Raw genomic sequence first — 19,168 nt, forward strand, 5'->3', positions numbered from 1 at the left:
ATGCTGTCTATACTTTATTAACGTGAATAAATTAATAAGCTTGTGTTGGAGTCTCACATTGGAGGCTTCTGTTGTGGTTTTGCACTGTTCCTGACGTGATTGACAGATCTCTCGATGCTTTGGCTCATGGATCATGGCAAGACACCCTTAACAAATGTCAATTGACATACCAAAATGACTTTTATCATTTTTCCCCAGTTTGGAGCAAAACGTTTTTTTTTTTTTTGGTAGGTCATAGCAAAGTGACTAAGGTGTTAGAAAAAGAGATGCTCTCATTAAAGTCTTAGCTCATTGATATGATAATTCACATTTCCTTTGAGTTGTCTTAACTCATATTGCTAGCCATGCTATCTTACTTGGAAACTTTACTTGGTAAGTTAAATTGAAATATTGAATAAAAGTGATGCAGGACGACAGGTTCGAGAAATCTAATGCAATTCTTCCTTTGCTGTCCCGGTGCCTCCTTGCTGTTAATTGATGAATCCCATTTGTGTCTGAGGCTATAATTTAAGACAAAAGTGGGAACTTTTGGGACTGGTAGAAAAGGAATAGGGGAGAGGAAAAGGGTGCTGGCAAAAGAGGGAAGAGAGAGGGGGCTTGGCTTCACACCATCTTGGATTCACTCAAAGGTTTGCAGGAATCACTCATACTGCAGGGAGTGGGAGAATCTCCTAGTTTCAACATCATGTTCCTTGTCTTCCATTTCAAATGCAACCTTTCAAAACCCAAGTTGAAAAAAAAGAGAAATAACTCCCTGATATCTACTACCCCGGAAATAACTCCCTTACAACATTAGTACATAACAGTTTTGACATTAAATAAATTAAAATACAACAAAATATAACAAGCTACACATTCATCCCATTTGTGTCTGAGGCTATAATTTAAGACAAAAGTGGGAACTTTTGGGACTGGTAGAAAAGGAATAGGGGAGAGGAAAAGGGTGCTGGCATAAGAGGGAAGAGATAGGGAAGAGAGAGGGGGCTTGGCTTCACACCATCTTGGATTCACTCAAAGGTTTGCAGGAATCACTCATACTGCAGGGAGTGGGAGAATCTCCTAGTTTCAACATCATGTTCCTTGTCTTCCATTTCAAATGCAACCTTTCAAAACCCATGTTGAAAAAAAAGAGAAATAACTCCCTGATATCTACTACTCCGGAAATAACTCCCTTACAACATTAGTACATAACAGTTTTGACATTAAATAAATTAAAATGCAACAAAATATAACAAGCTACACATAAATAAATGGAATAATGCATCTACACAAGAGACATCTAGCCACAATGAAGTGATATGTTGCTGTGTACTTCGGATTCTCCTTTGATATGTCTGAAATCCCTGGATGATACCCTCATCAAAAAGGAAATTTTAGATCCCTTCTGTTGGAATGGACCTAGTTGAAGGAGGGGGTAGATGTGAGGTTGTGGGGGAAAGATCGGGATGGTTCATACGAATATTTTTCCACATAGGATTCTATAGATTCTCTGGGTCCCCCCTATAATATGTGTTTTTACTTGGACAGCAATCCTGGGGAAAATTTTGACCATTGCTAATCTAATTACAAAGGAATGGAGGATGAGGAACAGTTGCCATCTATGCAGGGAGTGCCAGGAAGTTATATTATTTTTTCTCCAGCTTCCATTTTGCTTGGGAGGTATGGGGAAGGTGCCTCTCAGTGATGCAGATATGCTAAATATTCTCAAACTCTCCGTTGGCTATATGGTAGAGTGAGAAGGATGGGATGGTTGGTTTTGGAGAATGATCCCCTCTGATGTCTGCTGTCTGCTGGACTATTTGGATTTCGGAAAGTGAGAAATGCTAGGATTTTTCAAGTCACTCAGCAGGTAGCATTCCAGAGAAGGCCAAGGTTCTACTGGCTGCTTGGTGCTCTATACTTTCAGAACTAGGGGGAATGACACTTTTGTATGTGGGATATGGGGTAAATGATTAGAGATGGTACATGAGGGTTTGTCCTTGGGGATCAAACATTAGTCCTCTCATCTCTACTAACTGGTGTACCTGAGATGTTTGGGTTTGTCAAGGAGTCGAAGTTCTTTTCCTTCTTTTCAAAGGGGAAGGTTGTGGCTGTGGCAGTTATACAGTGTCTTGAGTGTACAGGTTGCTTTATTTATTTGATTTTGTACATTATAGTTACCTTCTCAAAACAAAATTTAAAAATTTTGGGAGGGTGATTCTATTTTTTCTGCTTTAGAGTTTTCCAAACCTTCACAAATACCTTATTGTTATGAGCCCCTGTTATTGGGGCTCATTCATGTGCAAATCAGAAGGGCAATATTCTAGAAGGAGAATGGAACAGGGACCAATATTGAGGGAAAGTGGAGATCATTTCCTTGTATGGCCAAGTAACTTTGAGGAGACACTAGAAGAATATTCTAGTGTAGACACAATGGGTAGATTGGTCATCATTTTCTTTCGCTTCCCAACAAAGCATGCAAGCACTGGAACAATCTGCATTTCTTCTTTTGATTTCTGGGTGAAATTTTTTTTCTAAAAATTAACTTGTGGTGAATTGGAAAGGTCAAAGGTAGTGGATTGCGCAACTTGGTTTAACGTTCTATTACTTGGTTCCCTTCCTTCGAGCTACACAGTTTATGCAGTCAATTGGAGTGGCTAAATGTATGGTTTTGCATTGTTTCCTGAACTCCTTAGATGTATGTGTTTTCTAGTCTGTTCTTGTTACTTTATCCAGGTTAGGTAAAGCCATGATATTGATTTTTTCAAAGTGGTTTCTGGGGGTCTGAACAACCTTTTATGTTCAATTTTTTTTGGTTGTTACAGGTTAAGACAATGAGGGCTCTTCAATACTTTCCGGCAATTGAAGATCCGAATATTAGAAGATCACTTTTTGAGGTTGGTCTTTTCTAACAGAGTATGGTAAAGTTACTCTTATAATGCATTAGTTGTGATTAACATTGTTATTGGCTTCTGTAGGTTTTACAACGTATTCTAATGGGAACTGATGTTGTGAAAAATGTTAACAAGAATAATGCATCACATGCTGTTCTCTTTGAAGCCCTCGCATTGGTAAGTTCGTAATTTAACAGGTTTTTGGTTTTTGGATTTACGTTGTAGTCTGGGATAATATTGATGCAGATAAATCAGTAAAGTGGGCTCATTTTAGCGGAAATAAGCCTTGGGTTGGGTGACATATGTGTTGGCCTTTGCTCCTAGGGGTTTTTGTTGTGCTAGGTCATGAATGGGAGGTAGGAAGATGTGATATATTAATTACTTAAGAGTTTTTATTTTATTTTTTTTATAATTTTAAAGCTTAATTTGGGTTAAGAATATTTTATCCCAGTATGAGTTGGCTTCTTTTTTCTTATTGGTTGTTAATGTATTAGGTTATGCTGGAGCTTTCCCATTGGTTGGTGATGGAACTTCTATTTTTATTGGTTGGATGATGTAAGCTTTCTCTGAATCCAATCATAGGCTTTTGGAACAGCTATAACTATATGTACTGGCCATAGGCCCTCCCCAAGAGTTGAAGAATAAACTTTTTAAGTTTCTGAAATTAGATTCTGTGGACTCAGACCTAACTCTTTAGATTCAGTGGTGTTTACTTGGTGGATTCTAGGTGTTCTTGTTGGATTCCAATTGAAGACTCAGGTGGATTCCTTAGTGGAACATGGATTCTTTTTGTAGGCTTCGTTTCAGTCCATTAGTTTCCTATTTTGTTATTTCTTTGTGTCCAAGTTTTGTAAGGCTATTTAAAGCCCATTGATCATAATGAAAAGAATAAAGATTGAAGTTTATGAAAATTGAGTAGGTATTCATGGCTGAGATAGCTATTACCTTGAGGGGTGAGATGCCCAAAACCTGAGGGTTGAGAAACCCATCTTAACTCTCTTCCACAGTTCCCAACGCCACCATTGAATTCTCTTTCTTTTCTTATTTTCCTTTTATTTGTTTGTTGTGAGAGAGTGTTTGAGTGATCAGAGCAAGTTTGTTCAAGCCTAGAAGCACCATCGAAAGACCAGTTTGAAGGCCTATAGCTGCTGTTTTGCAGAACTTCCATAACGTTGCCTTTTTCACTCTTCAAGCATAATTTCCCAACTAGCTATCAATTGAGGCTCACTTTTTGAAGGATAATTGGGCATCATACGAGGAACCTTTGCTCCAAATTTGACGTTCATTGGAGGCTGAAATCTCAAGATATCGAAAGATGTCAAAAAGTTTCCTAATTCATGTTGACAACATAACTCTCAATTCAGCCATCAGAATTGTCTCATCTTTGAGAGTTTATTGACCAATATAGGAGCTTCATCTACTCCAAGTTTCAGCTCATTTAAGCTACGGTTTGTGAGATCTCATATTTCTCCCTATTCAGCTATATTTTTCAGATCCGGCCTGGGATTAGGTCCTTTGTGATCTAGCCTTTCGTTGCTAAGGCTGAGTATAAAGCTGTGGTTCATACTATTGCCAAGTTGATGTAGTTAGAGATCATTAGGAGCTTGGGTTTCTGGTTACTAAACCTATAAATATGTTTTATGATAATCAAGTTGTTATTTACATTGCCAATAACCCAATTTTTGTGAGAGGACCAAACACATTAAGGTCGATTGTAACTTTGTGAAGGATCCTTTTGGTGCTTCTAAAAATCAATTGGGTGATATGTTCACTAAGCCTTTGTTTCATCTATTTCACGAAAGGTTTTTCTAAGCTGAAATGGGTGATGTATATGCTCCACCTTGAGGGGGGAGTGTTAAGATTGCATTTTTTCTGTTTAATATATCTACAGGGGGTATTTTGGGTATTCAGTTGTTTTATTAAGGGCATATTTGTAATAATATTTATATCAAGGTCCAAGGCGGCACCACACCTTATTTATATTGGTTTTCTCATATTAGGTCATTACTAGTATAATTATATCAAATTGCAATATTGTTTCTATGCTGCATATACAACAACTCAGCCTTATCCCAACTAAATGGGGTATGTTGGATGAAAATATAATTATATAAAATTATTGATGCTATATTACATACAGTCATATACTGCATGCCTAGGGCACCCAGCCAATGCCTTGGGTCGCCTAGTTGCCTTGACAACTATGCTTGTCCCTTATATTATTTTATTACTATATGTTGTAGTTTGTAGCCAACAGTTGGAGTATTCTGCCCAACCATGAGCAACAGTTATCTCCTCCAAGTTTGTAGTTCTCTTCTCTATCTTCTTTTTCTACATTATTAGCAATTTAGCTCTAGTTTCCTGTGTTTGATATTCTTTGAGATGAATTATCTTGCATACCATTGGTGTTCTCATAACTTGAATCTTCTCATCTGTAGGGACCCAGTGGGATGTAATTTATTGTGCTTATGTTAAACTCTCGTATTGTAGGTCATGCATCTTGATGCTGAAAAGGAAATGATGTCTCAGTGTGTTGCGTTGCTTGGGAAGTTTATTGCTGTCCGTGAGCCCAATATCCGATATCTTGGATTGGTAAGTGTTCTCTGGATGAAGAGTGTGGTCGAATTACTTGAGATCTCTTTATTGTATCCACAGTTTCAATTTATTGAAGAAGTATAATGGGTGAGAAAAGGTTTATATGCTCCCTATGCACCTGACTGCAGAGCAAGTTATCTTTTTCCATTGATTCATAGATAGCTTTCATGGCATAATGTACATTGCTGTTGTGCAGGAGAATATGACCCGGATGTTGATGGTGGCAGATGTGCAGGATATTATTAAGAGGCACCAATCCCAGATCATTACATCATTGAAGGATCCTGATATCAGGTTAGATACTGAGTTCCTTGATGATCTGATTTCTGGTGTCCGTAATCATTATAATTGGAGAGTACGAACTAAATTCTGAATTCTGGAAGATAGTGTGGTTGGCATTTTCTTCGTTTAAAAAGTATTTCCCCTTTTTTATGGTTTTGATGACAGTTTGGTGGAAGCCTTCAATTAGGAAAGGATGGTCCCTTTTTTTTTTTCTTCTTAAAATTATTTTTACATCTTCTTCAAAGCACATTTGGTTTCTGAAGCTATAGTGTGGAAGACGTTTTTGGGTTCTATTATTTTTTCCCCTAACTAGATTTAAAATTAATTTTATAAAGAATTGACATATTCTGTGGTGAAGTGTATTCGGTTATCCTTTCTGATATGTTATTCTTAGCATATTTCAGCCCAAAATGTCCCAAATGTTCTAGTTGTAGAAAGTATGATCTTTCTTTTACCCTGTGAAAAGATGTTGGCACAGCTTGGTAATCAATATTCTTGTAGTATCCTTTGCATGGCTGGGCATGTACTACCCTCAGGTCATATTTTACTTTTCTACAACATGATCTACTTTATAAAACTAGTGCTAGTCTGACTTATGACATGGATCTTTTACTGGCTTGGACTTCTTTTCCAATATTCAGGCAGTTAGTCCTGATTCTAGAATTCCACAGTAATATTTCCTTTTTGTCAAGTGGTTTGATTTTCATTGCAACTTATGTTAAATTTCGGATTCAACAGAATATAAGCTCTTATCTTTTTTGTTTCTGCTGGAAATATCCTGAAAGCAAAGTTATCAAGAGAGATTTTTGCCAGTTGTGGAAAGGAAAAAAACACAGGATTTGTTGGTAGTGCAATGAGTTTATAAAAATGTTATCCAATGGAATATTTTTACCATTTCTTGGAAAATGGAAATTGCAAGATCTATTTGCAGCAGAAAGTCTATAAAAATGTTATGCGAGGTGTTTGGTTATGCCAATGGTGATGTGCACATATTCCTATTTCTATGTATTTAATGTTGGTTTAACCCCGATAGTGCAGCGGATTCAGATGTTGGTTTAACCATAATTCGAGAGGGAATGTATGGTTAGCTTAGAGCTGCAATCGAAGTTCCTCCTCCAGATAATAGTTCTTCCTCAGTTGAGCAACAACAATGATTGATTCCTTTCAATGCTTTGAAACTTCAATCCACGTTCAACGAAAGAGAGTATTCTTTCACAGAGAACTAGGGTTTTACAAACCATACTTTCTCTTTTGCATACACTCACAAAGGTGAGAGAGGGGAGAGAGAGACAGAAAATTAGGGTAAGGGGAAGGAGAGCTTCAAAAATCGTGTGGAGCTCTCCCTTTGCACTTTTATAATGAATCCTCTTTTAGGGTTTCCTTATTTGATCCAATTTTTGTTTCCAAAACAAAGAATTCCAAATCTTGGTGGTAGAGAACACTTTACAAATTGAACAACTGCTTTGTTTCTAAAGTGAGAAGAGGTAGAATCTAAAAGGGATTGGTACAACAACAATCATAACCTTATCCCAACTGAATGGGGTCAGCTACATGGATCCATTAAGGAAAAGTAAAGAAGTATAAAAGAGCGGTTAAAGAAGAAACTTGGGGATAAAAGAAGTACAACAGTATAAAAAGACGCATTATGGGAACATCCCCTATAGGGGGTCAGCAACACGGGTCCTTATCCTCCTCGTAACTCTATCCGAAGTCATACTAAAGTCAAGCCCTACGGTTTGCATATCGTTTCGCACCACTTCGTTAATAGTCATCTTTGGCTTGCCCCTACCTTTTCTAGCTCTCTCCAAATGAATTTGATCACTCTTCCTTACTGGGGCCTCCATAGGTTTCTGTTGCACGTGGCCATACCACCTCAATTGGCTTTGACGGAGTTTGTCTTGGATTGGTGCAACCCCCAAATCATTTCTAATACGCTCATTCTTTACCCTATCTCTCTTGGTCTTGCCGCACAGGCCTTGCAACATTCTCATCTCCGCTATACTCAATTTATTCAAAGTACTCTTCTTGACTGCCCAACATTCCGCTCCATATGTCATAGCTGGTCGTATAACTGTCTTGTAAAATTTTCCATTGAGTTTAATAGGTATTCTTTTGTCATATAACACTCCCGACGCACCTCGCTACTTCATCCACCCCACTTCAATCCTATGGGTAAGATCATCTTCGATATCCCCCTCTTTGTCAATAATGGACCCCAGGTATTTAAAACAGTCCCTCCGTGGTAGTTCTTGTTCCCCAAGTTTCACCACTCCCTCCCCTCCTCTAGATTGACTGAAGGGGCACATCATATAATCTGTTTTCGTTTTGCTTAACCTAAAACCTTTTGATTCCAAGCTTGATCTCCATAGTTCTAATTTATTATTAATCCCATCCACGATTTCATCTATCAGCACAATATCATCGGCAAATAGCATACACGACTGAATTGAGTCTTGGATGTGCTTGGTTAAATCATCCATAATGAGTGCAGACAAATAAGGACTTAGAGCAGATCCTTGGTGTAACCCAATTGTGATTGGAAATTCGTTACTTTGCCCCTCTGCCGTTTTGACACTCATTGCCACTCTCTCGTACATGTCCTTAATTATATCTACATAGTTGATCTTACCCCTTATCTTCTCTAGGACATGCCAAATTAGCTCTCGCAGTACTCTATCGTATGCTTTCTCTAGGTCAATAAAGACCATATGGAGGTCCTTTTTGTGGGCTCTAAATACTTCCATAAGCCTCCTTAGGAGGTAAATAGCTTTTGTTGTGGATCTCCTTGGCATAAAACCGAATTGGTATCTGATTATATTATGACATTAATATAATCCAATTATATTTTATTCCCCAAAAATTTTATGCACAATTGAAACTCTTTTGTTTGCATACAAAGCCTTCATCTTTTCCAATATCTCATGATGAGCTATAAGGCATGCAATTTAATACTGCCAAGCCCCAACTCATTATACGTGTCTATATCAGAGATTCTGTGATAATGATCGGATGTCGAAAAACATTTAAATAAAACTTTAACAAATGAAATATTATTTTCAAATTAGAAAATAATCTTTGTAAGAAATTTACAAAAATGAAACCGGTACTTGATTTTTGTCCAATCTAGTATAAACATTCTCTCTCCTTGATATTCCCCAATTAAGGATATTGAATCTCATGTTGATGATATCTTTCATTAACAATGTGGGACCATGTGTTCAGTGCATCGATATGAAGTCTGTAGGATGTCAACCATTAGTTTACCAAAACATGTGATACAACACTACAATAAATAGAATCTCTCAGGTCAAAGGTCAAGTGATAGGTACGATCTCGTCCACACACAACTTGCAATAGCATATGTGAGATGCTTACTAGATTCTTTTCTATTCACACACAATATGTATACTCATATTTATATATTGAAATCATATTCCTGGTAACAAACCAGCTGATAAAAATTTTGGGTGCAAACTTATGGAACAACTTACAAGCCAATTAAATAAATGTCGTGTGTAAATTAAAATAAACTCTTTTGTTAAATGAACCGGGTTTGATGGACGCACATATCCAACATATGAAACCTAATTCTTGATGGTTATCTTTGGAAGATTCACCTAGTATGTGTCCTCCAGACACCATAAGAAAGGTGGCCTTTTATGTTATACGAGGTCCATGGTGGGAGCTGGCCTGTTATATCTATACTCATTGGTGTACTTGTTTGTTCTGGTTGCATCTAATTTATCTAAATGCTAGCAACAATTAACTGTTGAACCATCACAAAACTTTGTGCTTGTGGATTTTCTGTTTCTCTTACTATGGGAATGTTTCCTTTTTTATCCATCATAACGGAAATGACCCTCAATAATTGTGAAAATTTTCCCTTTTTCCCTCTTGCAGTATTCGAAGGCGTGCTCTCGATTTACTTTATGGCATGTGCGATGTTACAAATGCAAAGGACATAGTTGAAGAATTGTTGCAGGTGAGTGTTAAGAACCAATAACTCCCTCATTTTAGCATGAGTGGAACGCAGATGTTTGCTTTATCCTTGGAGATTTTTTTCTTCCTTCTGAATATTCAAATAGGTGTCTCACTGATATCTGCATCTCTTTCAGTATCTGAACACTGCAGACTTTGCGATGCGTGAAGAATTGGCTCTCAAAGCTGCTATTCTTGCAGAAAAGTTTGCCCCTGATCTATCATGGTGAGAATAGTTTCTCTATGCACTGATGGCTTTTTTCCAGGCAAAAGGAACTAGGACTTGATTCCTCTTTACATTACTTTCCAAATATATACATATATTACAATTTTTAGACTATAATTAATACAATAATACATAGTAGTTCGGAATCATTACATGCGATGATTCAAATGCCATTTTCTTCTGGAGGGTGGTGGTTTTGTTATTCATTTGTCTAAGTAAATCCTTTTCTGGATAAAGTTGTTGTAGTTTTTGGTTTTTGTTTTAGTTTTTCTTTTGGTTTTAATAATTGAGTTCAAATGACAAATCATGGAGTTGACTTTGACTTAATCCTTTGGTGTGGAAGTTCCAATAAATGAATACAGTTTGTGATGTATTATGTATAAAAGGAAATATCTTGGATCCTGTGTCATAGGACCTGTGTGGTTTGGGGCACTCTTAACTTTCACTTTGGTGCAAGTTAAAAGAATCAGGATCTACCTTTTGATGGGTGCCTGTTCATTGATTAGCTTTACAGAAAATCATAGTGATTGGGGACAATCAGAGTCATTGATAGTAATTAAATAAATTGCAAGGCCAGAAGAACTCCACTGAAAACGCAGAGCTCCTCAACTTCAAATTTGATGGTAAAAAATTAATTATACTGATTTTGGTCCAAGCAAGAATGTGGAACCGGCCTGATTGTCTGCTTTCATCTTCTCAATTTGTGACATGTGGCTATCTTAGCTGGCTCATACCTGTGCCATGGGTCCCTTTGTCACAGGACTTGAGACATTTCTTGTTTCATGCCTTTGTCTAAAAGAAACATAAGTGAAAAATGATAGTTTTGGTCATTATAAGAAATCTTGCAAAGTAGGGCACACTTTATCAAGTCATTGCATGTCAAGCATTGATATTGATCTATCAGCAATACGTCGTTCTAGGCAGTGTTAATCTTTTGTCAAAGTCTAGCTGAATGTGAAAGAGTATTCTGGGTTATCAGTTTACCAAAATTCAGCAGTTTGGGTTCATAATAATGATAGATGGTTGATATAGGATTAATCCCAAACCAGTGAAATCCAGTGGCAGATCAGTTTGCAACAGCCAACAGGATTGCAGGTACATGGATAGAACCAATTTTTGAGAGAAAACCAGACAACTCGATTTAAAAAATTCTGATCAGCCTGAAATTACAGTTGAATGAACAATACAAGCGGCAGATCCGTATATCAAGTTCGTAATATGATCTGAATTTGACGGATAGATTTGAGGTAATCAGAGAATCCTTTTGAGGATAGGATTATTAAAACCCAGAAAATCAGAGATTCAATAGTAGAAATTTTTGATCCCTTAAATAATAACTGAAATTGATATGCAATTGTGGGAAAGGAAAGAAATAAAAGAAAGAAAGGATATGATCAGGAATCACCACCTGATCTGCAGGGCTAGAATTTCCAACAGTACCCGAAGTCCCAACCTTGGAATCACCACCAGCGATATTGCTGAATCACCACAGCAGGGAGCATTCTCAATCACTACAGAACCAAAGGCTGAAGATGAATTTTGTTACTCAAACTCGTGTATAAGGCTTGTTGCGCCTTACAAACATATATAGAAGACTCAAAATAGTACTCATACTAGCCTAAAACTCCTCCATTCAATAAATTTGGAGGTGCCCTTAACTGACTAGGACAATATAGAATAATGAAGAAAACTGAACAAGTCTGGACTCATAGAGATGAGAGATCTAATCCATCCCAATTAAAAATTTTTAAAAACAAATAAAAATAAAACAATTGGACTCTTACCTAGTCCCTGCAACTCAAGTAATTGATAAATTCTGTATTTATTCCTCCTACCTATATTTAGACCCATAAAAATGGCATATTACAATAAAAACCCATTGGACCAAAGGCCCAACGTGTATGTAACCCAACCAAACTTATTTCCACTAAAATGAGTATCTGTATCATGGTGAAAGCTGTGAAATTCCTCTCTGCTTATTTTCTCTTCATTCTTCTTGTGTATATGTAATATTTTGTTAATTTGTAGAATTCCTTCGAGATTTACAACCTTTTGATGATTATGGCTGTAGAATAGGATATACACGTCAGGCATTCTAAGGAATTTTGTTCATAATAATATCAGTACAAATTTGAGAAGTGGAAACGTATGCATAAGGGTTCCAGGAGATTGATTTTCCATGGGAGGAGGTGAAAGAAGTGTCATCGTGAGGGTCTTATTACTAGGAGACTTTCAATGTTTTTATATTTGTAAAAAAAACTCGAAATAATGCTCTCCTGGAGTATGATTTGTCTTCTGGAACTTTTTTTTAATGGTCTTCTGGAACTTTTTTTTAATCATCTAGAGTACCTCTTATGTTTGTTCTTCTTTGGTGATTATGCTGGAACTGTCAGTCCAGTGCAAATAATTTCCAAATGAATTTACAGTATCTTATTCTTTGTTCTTCATACAGGTATGTTGATGTGATTCTTCAGTTGATTGACAAGGCAGGGGATTTTGTCAGTGATGACATATGGTTTCGTGTAGTGCAGTTTGTTACAAATAATGAAGATCTACAGGTCTTCTATTTCTTGTTTTAATCTTTCCCCATTCCTTCAGAAGATTGTTATTAATAGAAGCGCCTTTTGAAAAAGATATTTATTTTCTTGATACTTGCTATTATCAGCCTTATGCGGCGGCGAAGGCCAAAGAGTATATGGACAAGCCTGCTATACATGAGACAATGGTGAAGGTGTGCATCTTGTATCTATCTTCCTTTTTCCCTGAGATTTTTTTGTCTGGCAAAAGGTTTTGTGTTGGTGCAACTTGCAATTATCTCTATTGGATATTCAGAACACTAGTGAGTCAATGTGTAAAACCAAGCTGCGATGATACAATGGTGACTTGTAAAATATCTAGTAGAATTTATCATAATTCAAATTTTGTGTTTAATCTTCATTCTATACATTAGTTTCCAAAAAAATGCATTGAATTTTGTCTAATGGAGTCATCCTACTAAATTGAGTCGTAGTATGCAAACTTAAATGTCCCTGAGTCATACGTGAAAACTACCTCGTAAACTGGATTCTAGGTTTCTCGAAGAACATCCATCAAAATTTAGTTTGGTGAATGATTTCCAAAAAATTAATTTAGTTTAGCGAAAATGTGAGGAGGACTATCTTGGCTGATTACAGGTGGGGTCAATTGAGAAGAACCATATCACCCTTTAAAAAAAGAGCAACCCAGTGCACGAGGCTCCCGCTACTGCAGGGTCTGGGAGGGGCAATGTATGCAGTCTTACCCCCTACTTCACAGAAGAGGCCGTTTCCAAGTTTTGAATCTGTGACAAACATGTTGCAATGGTGCAACTTAACCGTTGTGCCACAAGCTCCCCCACTATAACCATATCACCATTTACAATATAGACAATTGAAAATACACAAAACCTTTTGGTCATAGCAACCTTGGCATTGATCCAATTTATGCCATTATGGGATGAACACTGTCAGGACATTCTCGACTTCCTTCGCTTCATGTACAGATGCAAGCGTGCATCTCCATTCTCCAAAGATCCTTCCTCTTCCCAAATGAAGCAAAGCACTAAATCCATGAGAAAAGTGGTGACTACAAAGTTATCTGAAAAACTTAATTATTACTGATGCTAAAAGCATGGGAAAATAACTTTGGCATCCCTTGTATGGCCAACTAACTTTAAAATACTTAATTATTTTCAGCATGAGCAATACCTGTTTTTGTTTTCTCCTGCATATGGTGGACCCTGTTTTTTTGCTGGTGGATCAACAATAAAAACATTATTATATGATTTCTGATACGATGTCGTGTCTGGAGCTGATTACAACAACAACAACAACAACAAAGCCTTATCTCAACTTAATGGGGTCGGCTACATGAATTAGAACCCTCAAAACCTGAAAAGAATATGCAAATGCTACACTTGATATAGATGTAGGACAGACGAGGGTTTTAAATTCTAGGATTGAGCTACAAGAGAAAGGTGGTGGCAAAAGGGTATGATGGATTAGTGTTTTAAGAAATAGAAGAGAAAAATGGAAAGAAAGGAAGGAAGGAAAACTACTGTTTTGGGAGTGTGAACAGTACCTGTAAACAGTAACCGAGAATATTAAAATTAAGAGGGAAGAGAAGAAAGAGATATAAATAGAGAAGGAAAAGTAGAAATAGAGAATCCCAGTGTAAGGGGAAGAGATAGAAAGAGAGAGAAAGATGTAAGACTAGATCACATAGGATTTAATCCCAGCCAGGATCTGAAAGTCTGGCTGAATAGAGAAGATGTCGATTACTCAAAAACCACAACTCAGATGGAGCTGAATATTGGATCGAATGTAGATCCTGTATGAAGGAACAAAACAACAAAATCTGAACAAATTCTGCCGGCTGAATTGAGAGATATGCTGTCGACATGATTTAGGAAACAGTTGACCACTGTTCAGAAACTAGGGTTCTTGGCTCTGGATGATCCTCAAAATTGGAGTGATGATCCCTTGTACTATGTATAGGTATCAATTCAAATGATGAGCCTGAACTGTTGGCTGTTGGCTGGTTTAGGAGATCTGATGTAGGTTACCAATTAGGAAACAATTGGGAGATTTGGGAAAACTACAAGTACAGCCAATTGGGAGATTTGGGAAAACTACAAGTACAGCCTTCAGTTGGACTCAAGCTGCTGGTTGAATGGCGTCCTTGATGTGGAGAACAAACCTTCCAAAGGGCTTTCCAATCAGGTGGCTGGTTACGGAGATATGACCCTAATCAATGAACTTCAAAAACCTTGACAAGATGAGATCAATACTGGGACTGGTGGTTGGACTTCAATTTGAACTTGGTGGCTGGTCGTGGATCTTCACACTTCTAAGCACATTCAGATCATTCAGATCACTCTCTCGCAAAGTCTGACAGAAAATGAAAAAGGAAAAGAGAAATCAATGGAGGGGTTGAGAATGGGGAAGAAGAAGGTTAGGTTTAATGTAAGATCGAATCACTTGTGCGCAATAATGTAAGATTGGTTCGCAAGTTATCCAATCCCAGGTAGGATCTTTAGTAAGTTCAATAAAATAAGATAATATGACGGATAGTATGAACAAAACAGAAATAAGAGAATGAAGGGAAGAATTGGGGGGGGGGTAGGGGAATAGGTTGGGTCGAGTATCTCACTCATCCTTAGGGCATCTCACCCAAGTTGTCTCTCACAGCACTGCATCTCACAATTCTCCAGCGCAAAGCTTTTTTTTTTCATTCAATCAAATTCGTATTCAATGTTGTAGCCCCTTACAAACTTATATAGAAGACTCAAAACTGACTTAAACACAAAAAAGGAGAGGCTTAACCTAATCTTTAACTAATTGGAAACCTAAACTGACTAGAAAACTGAATTAACAGAGGAAATAAACTCAAAACAGGACTCAAACTAAACTAATGAATTAAATCTCATTTTTCTACTTTCTACCCATAGTTTAGGCCTATTAAAGTGGTCCATTACAAAGAAAACCAATGGGATCAACACATACATAACCCAACCCAAGGCTTTACAATAAAATAAGCCCATTAATTGACTTATCTGCATCAATTTGCTCTCTCTTAAAAAAAAATTCGTCCTCGAATTTTGTAGAGTGTGAGGGTGATTATAGCATGGTGCATGTCCCTCTTCAAAGCGTAGAAAAATTCAGGTAGCTCTTTGGTAATAAGGATGTAGTCTAGAATGTGAGGAGCTCTGTTGGGAACATGCCCACACTCCTATATGTGTTTTGGTGTTAACAAACAAACATGCATCCTTAACTTGATTTGATAAGTGTGATTAGCATGAGAAGAAACACACTTGGATAGCTCAAGTCAAGAACTCAAGGACAATTCATGGAGATACAACGTTGAAGCTTAAAGAGATGAAATTCCAAATTGAAGACTTCAAGACTCAAGCTGAAGACTTCAAGACTTTGAGACGCAAGATGAAGACCCTAGAATAGGCCAGTACACCTTGTATAATGTACACACTTTTTATATGCACGCACCTCATGCATTGCATAACATCATACTAGAATGACCTTAGGACATACCTTGATCAAGTATGGAAGTCCTTAGGAGGAATGGAACATACTAAGAAAAATGTGTTTTGTGTAAACCACAATGACCTGAATCAAGGGCATTTTGGGTAACCTTAGAATAGGTAGCAAGAGATGGACCATTCATGAAAGTTGTAGGAAATCAAATCACGATTCCAACACAACTGGTTTCGGGTCAATCCTAGGTCGGACCGAAAAGTTATGATCAAAACACTGACGACTGGTCCGTATGACAGCAGTCTGTCAAAACAGGGTCGACTGGGGCTTCACCCGGTCGACCGGAACTATCCGAGGCCATAGCCGGTCGACCGGAGGAAAGTCCCGGTTGACCTGTGACTCCCTGGAAGTGCTCCAACGGCTAATTTTTTGCCCTAACTGCTATTTCCAGTCGATCGGTTATAGATGGCAGTCGACCGGTGGATCCAGAATACGACCATTAAAGCTTGATTTACTGCCTAAAATGCTTTCCTACGTTCACCTATAAATACCTAAGTTGCTCTTAATTAAATATCAATTAAGTCTGAGCATTAAAGAGCATTATTGTGAGCATTCAAGAGTCAAAAAGCTATTCTATCCTACTTGAGCTGTTCAGTCTTCCAAATCTTAGAAAGAGCTCAAGTCTCAATTAAGTCTTCTGCATTCTTTTGAGCAAGTCAAAGCTACAAAGATAAAAAGGTGCATCATTTATTTCTCATTTTCATCATTTGCACCACACCAGAGGTATTTCTCTTATTCCACTTTTCTCTATGTTACTGGTTTTACAATTCTAGATTGTACTTAGGATTGTAAGGATTCTCTTATCCTAAAAGGAGTAAGGTGCCTCTTCACCTGCAAAAGAGATTATAAAGGCACCTCTCTGCCTGTAAAGGGGATTTGTAAGGATATTCTTATCCGTAAAAAGATTGTAAATGTTTTCTTCCCTACCTACTGTACTGAAAGGGAGAACTAATGGAATACCTTACAAGAGGATTCTTGTAGTGAGTGGATTAGACTCGGATTGAGTCGAACCACTATAAATCTTGTGTTGTGTGATTGTGCTTATTTATTCAGCATTGTTTTTAATTCGCAATCACACTTGGGATAATTATTTCGAAAAGATTAAATTTCCACTAGTATAACCTATTCACCCCCCTCTAGGTTATTTCAAGCTCGATCTTCAAGATACTTTAATGGGATGACGAACTCCACATGCTCAGCTTCAACAACTTCAAATGTATCCATGGGATCATCCACATGAATGCCTTCAACCACTGTGTTCTTGATCTCCACAGTTTCAATCTCAAGCTCCTTAGGATCTTCCTCTTGGCTGTTCATAGTCATCACAGATGTTGAAGCACCATTTTCCTTGGGTTCGATCTCCTTGTCCACAATTGTGACTATGTTGCTTTCCACTTCATCTACATTTATCTCTCTGAGATAGGAACTTCAATGACTACCTCTCCCTCGACAGTAGGACTGGCTGGATTTTCACCAACATTAACCTCAACTTCTGACTCTGGTTCAATGGTCGAAGGTGTCTTCTCTTGTTGCTCCTTTACAATGCGTTGTGCAATAGAGCCGATGATTCCTTCATGCTCTTGTCAATTATGGGTGGCTTTTGGAAATCTGGTAGAAGGAAGTACATTCTTCGTTCATGCTTAGATAGGTACATGCCTACCAACTCATATTCCATCTCATCCCAAGTTCTAGGCTCACGCCCTTGAGCTTGAAGTCACCTTTCACGGACTCTCCATTTGATTCGAGCACAAATCACTCATTTGGGAGCAAGCATATTGAAGTCGTCGTGCCTCTGTCAAGTGATAGGAATCAAAGTAGACGTTCAATTCTTTTACACATTCAAGGAAGATGTATGAAGAAAGTTTCTCACGAAATTCACGTGGCGCCATCCTTGGTTTAGCTAGGCTCTGATACCAAATGATGTAAGATCGAATCACTTGTGGGCAATAATGTAAGATTGGTTTGCAAGTGATCTAATCCTAGGTAGGATCTTTAGTAAGTTCAATAAAATAAGATAGTATGACAGATAGTATGAACAAAACAGAAATAAGAGAATGAAGGGAAGAATGGGGGTAGGGGAATAGGTTGGGTCGAGTATCTCACTCTTTCTTAGGGCATCTCACCCAAGCTGTCTCTCACAACACTGTATCTCACAGTTCTCCAGAACAAATTTTTTTTTTTTTATTCAATCAAATTCGTGTTCAATGTTGTAGCCCCTTACAAAATTATATAGAATACTCAAAATTGACTCAAACACTAAAAAGGAAAGGCCTAACCTAATCCTTAACTAATTGGGAAACCTAAACTGACTAGAAAACTGAAATAACAGAGGAAATAGACTCAAAACAGGACTCTAACTAAACTAATGAATTAAATCCCGTTTTCTTACTTTCTACCCATATTTTAGGCCTATTAAAGTGGTCCATTACAAAGAAAACCTATGGGATCAGAGGCTCAACACATACATAAGTACATAACCCAACCCAAGGCTTATTTGCAATAAAATAAGCCCATTAAGTGCCTTATTTGCATCAAGGTTTGGGCATCTCATCCCTCAAGTTTAGGCATCTCACCTAGGGTCTCTCGTCCAATTGCATCCCACAACAAAACAGTATATAGCCATCTCAAATAAACTTCATTCAATCTCCTCAAATTGATTACAAAGCTCTCGTTAAATAGGCTAGGCACAACCTTACAATTTGGAAACAAACTAAAAAGGAAACTATCATAAAAGAGAAACTAATGACTTTTAGTAACTAACTACTGACTCATTGATGTAGATGCACATTATGGAAGGAAATATGAGAGGAAGAAGGGTTTAGCCTTAGTCCACCTGAGTGGCTAGGGTCCAGCCAAGAAGCCAGCCGAACCCCTATATGGTCCACCTGAGTGGCTAAGTACAAATAAGGGCTAATTGGGCCCATCGGCTAGGGGAATAATTAGCAGTTGTTTTAATTAATTAGTGGGCCATGGGGCCCATCGAGTTGAGTAAGTGGTATGTCGAGTCCAAATTGTCTTAGGACTCTATTTGTTTTCCACATAGGTTTATTATTCCTAGTCCAATTTCGAATTTCTAGTTGTAGTAGGAGTGTCTATTCCTATTGGGAAACTAGCTCCTAGTTGAAGTAGGAGTGTCTAGTCCTATT

General features: G+C 37.6%; 1 protein-coding gene across 1 annotated transcript in view; it reads left to right on the forward strand.

Moving 5' to 3' along the window:
- Positions 1-19,168, forward strand: part of LOC122063169 (AP-2 complex subunit alpha-1-like) — a 54,250-nt gene that overhangs the window by 10,880 nt on the left and 24,202 nt on the right. Inside the window, exons 7-14 of the mRNA XM_042626871.1 lie at positions 2,805-2,876; positions 2,958-3,050; positions 5,364-5,465; positions 5,665-5,762; positions 9,651-9,732; positions 9,866-9,954; positions 12,407-12,512; positions 12,620-12,685. Coding sequence (XP_042482805.1) covers positions 2,805-2,876; positions 2,958-3,050; positions 5,364-5,465; positions 5,665-5,762; positions 9,651-9,732; positions 9,866-9,954; positions 12,407-12,512; positions 12,620-12,685 — 708 coding nt within the window. The remainder of the gene's footprint in view (positions 1-2,804; positions 2,877-2,957; positions 3,051-5,363; positions 5,466-5,664; positions 5,763-9,650; positions 9,733-9,865; positions 9,955-12,406; positions 12,513-12,619; positions 12,686-19,168) is intronic.

The sequence above is a fragment of the Macadamia integrifolia genome, unplaced genomic scaffold (assembly GCF_013358625.1).
Source record: "Macadamia integrifolia cultivar HAES 741 unplaced genomic scaffold, SCU_Mint_v3 scaffold1224, whole genome shotgun sequence".
Lineage (NCBI taxonomy): Eukaryota > Viridiplantae > Streptophyta > Magnoliopsida > Proteales > Proteaceae > Macadamia > Macadamia integrifolia.